The 4,479-nt window shown below is 32.5% G+C and overlaps 1 protein-coding gene across 1 annotated transcript; it reads left to right on the forward strand.

The window, feature by feature from the left end:
- Window positions 1–349: 349 nt before the first annotated feature.
- On the forward strand, window positions 350–2,664 carry LOC108476900 (uncharacterized). Its single transcript, XM_017779266.2, has 4 exons — window positions 350–830; window positions 920–1,503; window positions 1,688–2,200; window positions 2,270–2,664. Exons 1-4 carry the CDS (start codon window positions 587–589, stop codon window positions 2,393–2,395), a joined length of 1,467 nt encoding a protein of 488 aa, XP_017634755.1. The 5' UTR covers window positions 350–586; the 3' UTR covers window positions 2,396–2,664.
- Window positions 2,665–4,479: the final 1,815 nt, after the last annotated feature.

Raw genomic sequence — 4,479 nt, forward strand, 5'->3', positions numbered from 1 at the left:
AATAAAAAGTTCTTTTTTCACTTCTTCTTTGCAGTTCAAGTTTTTTTTAAACAGTTTTGAATGTACAAATCAAAATCTAAACAATTTTCTTCTCTGATCTTTGATATCAACTGCATAAATCAACTTGAATCTAAAATATATTCTTCTATTTGTCAATAGATGCTAATCCATTATACCAATATAATCCAGTTAGCTACTTAAAAAACTTCAAAATAATTAAATAACCATTTTGTATTTTTTTATAAATTAAAATATTTTTCACCATTTTTTTTCTTTTTCAATAAATTCTAAAGATTTTAAACTTGTTTACTTTGTTTGCCAATGTTATTAACACATGGCATCTCATTGTTTCTATTAAAGATAAAATTAAGACAGATTTTACTTGCAAGTCCTTTAAGCTATACCTGCTTAAAGCAACAGTTAGAAGAGGAAAAAGAAGCCTGAAGCAGCAGTGAAAACAACAGCAACCAAACATTTTAAAGATACCGTCAAAATCCTATGCCTCATAGTTAGTAAAGAGATTAGCTTTCTTTTTGCCTATTTATAGGGTAAAAAAAGGAGTAGGGAGGTAGTACTGGGAAAGACAATGAGGAAGTATTTGTTAGTGATATTTGTAGGTGTAAATTTGCTTTTAGGTGGAGTTAATGGTAGATTTTATAAGGATGCAGAGAGGGAAATAGCTACAAATGGAATGTCGGCAGTGGGTGATCCAGGAATGAGAAGAAATGGTTTGAGGGTAGCTTTTGAAGCTTGGAACTTCTGCAATGAAGTTGCCCATGAAGCTCCTGGCATGGGGAGTCCGAGAGCTGCTGATTGTTTTGACGTTTCAAGTAAGTGTAGAAAAAAGTTATTTTGTCCATGAATTTTGTTTTTAATGTTTATTTGGTGTTCTAAATTTTCTGAGTTATAAATGGGTCAGATTCAACCCTGTTACACAAGGTATCTGAGGCAGATAACAAGCTTGGAATAGGCAAAACGTTTAAAGGATTATCTACAGAAGCAATGCATCGGCCAGATCTGTATGCAGTTGAGAAGGAGTTGTATTTGGGTTCTTTATGCGAAGTTTCAGACAGTTCAAAGCCATGGCAATTTTGGATGGTTATGTTGAAAAATGGAAACTTTGATACAAAGGCCGGTTTTTGTCCTGAAAATGGGAAACCCAAACCTCCTTTTACTACTTCAAAGAACTTTCCTTGCTTTGGAGAAGGGTGCATGAATCAACCCACTTTGAACCATCAGCCTACACAACTGTTAGGTGATGGTACAATGAGGGGATGGTTCAATGGAACTTATGATTTGGATGCTGATATTGGGAAAGGTCTTACAAATTTATCCTTTTATGAAGTGATTTGGGAGAAAAAGCTTGGTTCTGGAAGTTGGGTATTTAAGCATAGGCTCAAGACTTCAATGAAATATCCATGGTTGATGCTTTACCTTAGAGCTGATGCAACCAAAGGATTCTCTGGTGGATACCATTATGAAACAAGAGGAATGCTCCACACTGTAAGTTTGAAAACAATCCTTGGTTCTATTTTAGAATTTAAAATCAGACATTTTACTTACTTTTACAACTAATTCATACCAAATCAATGCTCTTGCTTACTTTTGATTCATATGCATCCTTGTTTGACATACAAAGTCACTCAATTTTGAAAAAAAAAAATTTGACCATTTCGTTCACTTTCAGCTCCCAAGATCTAATTTTAAAGTCAAGTTCTCATTAGAAATAAAAAAAGGAGGTGGACCCAAGAGCCAATTCTACCTCATTGACATAGGTAGTTGTTGGAAGAACAATGGTGAGCCTTGTGATGGTGATGTGCTGACGGATGTTACAAGATATAGTGAGATGATCATCAACCCTGATGTACCAGCTTGGTGTAGTCCCACAGCATTGGTGAATTGCCCACCATACCATATTACTCCTAACAACACAAAGATTTTAAGGAATGACACGGCCAATTTCCCATATGGAGCTTACCACTACTATTGTGCTCCTGGCAATGCTCAGCACTTGGAGCAACCTGTTAGTCTTTGCGATCCATACAGCAATCCTCAAGCACAAGAGATTGTTCAATTGTTGCCTCACCCTATATGGGGTGAATACGGATACCCAACTGAAAAGGGTCAAGGTTGGATTGGGGATCCAAGAACATGGGTGCTTGACACTGGCGGCCTAGCTAGTAGACTTTACTTCTATCAGGTACTTGTTTGATTGTTAAATGATTTCATTGATGGTTTAGGGTTTAAGATTTATAGTTTTCTATTTCAGGATCCGAATACCCCTCTAGCTAAAAGAAGATGGACATCTATCGATATGGGCACTGAAATTTTTGTTAGTGACAAAGATGAAGAGGCAGAATGGATCCTTAGTGACTTAGATGTTATTCTCTTATGATTTTTTATTTATTTATTCAGATTCATTTTTAGTTTTTTTCTTTATTTTTTAATCTCTCGATAAGAGCAAGAGAGTATATTAGAGTGCATAGGATAGAAAGGTTTCCATTATTGAAAGCTCGATATGAAGAGTTGATTGAATTGATATTTTTGTTTTTATAGTAATTTAAAGCTGGTGGATTCGATTTTATTTAAGTGCTTTGAGGTTGTAAAGAGCGGCAGTCTTGCCTACCTTTTTGTTTAGATATTGACTAATTAACCTGAAACAAAGGTTCCCCACTACCCCATTATTTATTGTCAAATATTTCACCTCCCAATTAACTTTTTGAATTTTTATTTTTGAGGAATAGTTTTTGAAATGTTATTTTTGAGACGTCGATTTCACCTTTCAACAATAGAATATATTATTTTCGGAAAATGTTTTATCCTTTTTCACAAAGAGCTGTGTACAACTCATATAGAGGAAAGTCTCGACCGTACATGGATATACGGTCACCCACCAAAAGAAGACGAAAGTATCTGACCATGGTGAGATTCAAACTCCTTACCTATAGAATATAGGTCACTTTTGGCTAGTACAATACCTTGGAGCAAAATCGTTTTTGAGGAAGGGGGGCTTCTCTTGGAGGATAATACTTTCTGTTGTTAAGGAATCAAGTCGACGTTTCTAAAGACAACACTTTAAAGACTTCTCCTTAAAAAATTAAACCCCTCAACATTAACTAAATTTGAAATCAAAATAGGTCAAACATTTAAACAAAATAAATATCTTTCAATATTATATTTATTATCCACAAAATTAAAGCCCGAAACTTTCCTACCATCTAATCCAACCAAAGTTAATAATTTCTCGTCAGTTTTTCAATGTTTTTTTGGTGATTTCAAAATCCAAATTATGGGGGGGGGGGGTTTGACAGAAGTTAAAAGTGTATAGATATGGGACCATGGTGGAAGGTTTTGACATAATCATATACTAGTTTTGGGGGTTAATAATAAGTGGAGTGGTCCAAAGTCGATTACATGTGGTTGAAGCATCTAAAGTTATATTGCCAAATTATATCATGTCTAAACACACACGAAACAGATGTATAACGTTCACGGGTTGAAGCAATATAACATCATTGATCAGAGAATTTCGAATGAATTCATGATGATGATGCACTACAGCTGGAGCATGTGCATCTCGTCAGCCTACCTAATCAGTTTTTTTTAGGTAAACCAAGTCTAATTGATATTTTTACGTAAACCAAGTCTAATTTATCAAATACATTTACGTTTTGATCATACAATATAATTATTGAACTATATGAATATTTTTATTTAAGTTATTAAATAGTTAAAGTTGATGTTGTAATACTTTATCTGTAGCAATTAAAAACTATTTTTTTCTTTCTCTTCTCCAATTCAATTTTTTTTTTTTTACTTCACGAAACAAAATTTAAACAATTTTTTACTTCACACTTTTCTTCAACATTTTCTTTGAGCCAAAGCTTCATAGACAATTACTTCTCTTTTTCGCTTTTTCTTTTAACATTGTCTTTGAGGCAAAGCTTCATTAGCACTGACCTTTTCCCTCTTCACTTTTTCTTTTAAATATAGATATAAAGAAAATGATTTTTTTTATATTATAGCATAATTGATTTATATCTAATTATGAAATCGAAAAAGTAAACTTATAATGTTTTTTAAACTAAAGTATCCTTCATGTCTATGAAGACAAATCCTCTTATCTTTCTACTTTATGCAAATTAAAAAGTTAGTACAACTGAATAATATTGTTGAACATTCTTTTATTAAACCATTGATCTAAAAATTAGTAGTTCAACCATTTAAATATAAATAATTAACAAAAAGTAAATCAATAATTTATATGCAATAAATTAATAAAAAAATTGTATATCTAATTTATGTGTTTATTAATAAATGGAATTTTTAAAATTATCATAATTAAATTCTTTTTTTTTTTTTGTGAAATACAGATTTACATTCATCATTGGGCTTGAAAGCACTTAGAAAAATAGTATATAAGTAGACAACTAGAGCAAGTAAAACATGGGCGTCTTGGCTTGTCTCCTCTTGGATTAA

This window comes from Gossypium arboreum, chromosome 12, assembly GCF_025698485.1.
Source record: "Gossypium arboreum isolate Shixiya-1 chromosome 12, ASM2569848v2, whole genome shotgun sequence".
Taxonomy (NCBI): Eukaryota; Viridiplantae; Streptophyta; class Magnoliopsida; order Malvales; family Malvaceae; genus Gossypium; species Gossypium arboreum.

What these genes read in the sequence shown, in the direction of transcription:
- LOC108476900 (XM_017779266.2), top strand. Translation starts at nt 587, where the DNA reads ATGAGGAAGTATTTGTTAGTGATATTTGTAGGTGTAAATTTGCTTTTA. An exon ending in CAAGAGGAATGCTCCACACT is followed by an intron (nt 1,504 to 1,687) that starts GTAAGTTTGAAA and finishes GTTCACTTTCAG; the next exon opens with CTCCCAAGATCTAATTTTAA. An exon ending in GTAGACTTTACTTCTATCAG is followed by an intron (nt 2,201 to 2,269) that starts GTACTTGTTTGA and finishes TTTCTATTTCAG; the next exon opens with GATCCGAATACCCCTCTAGC.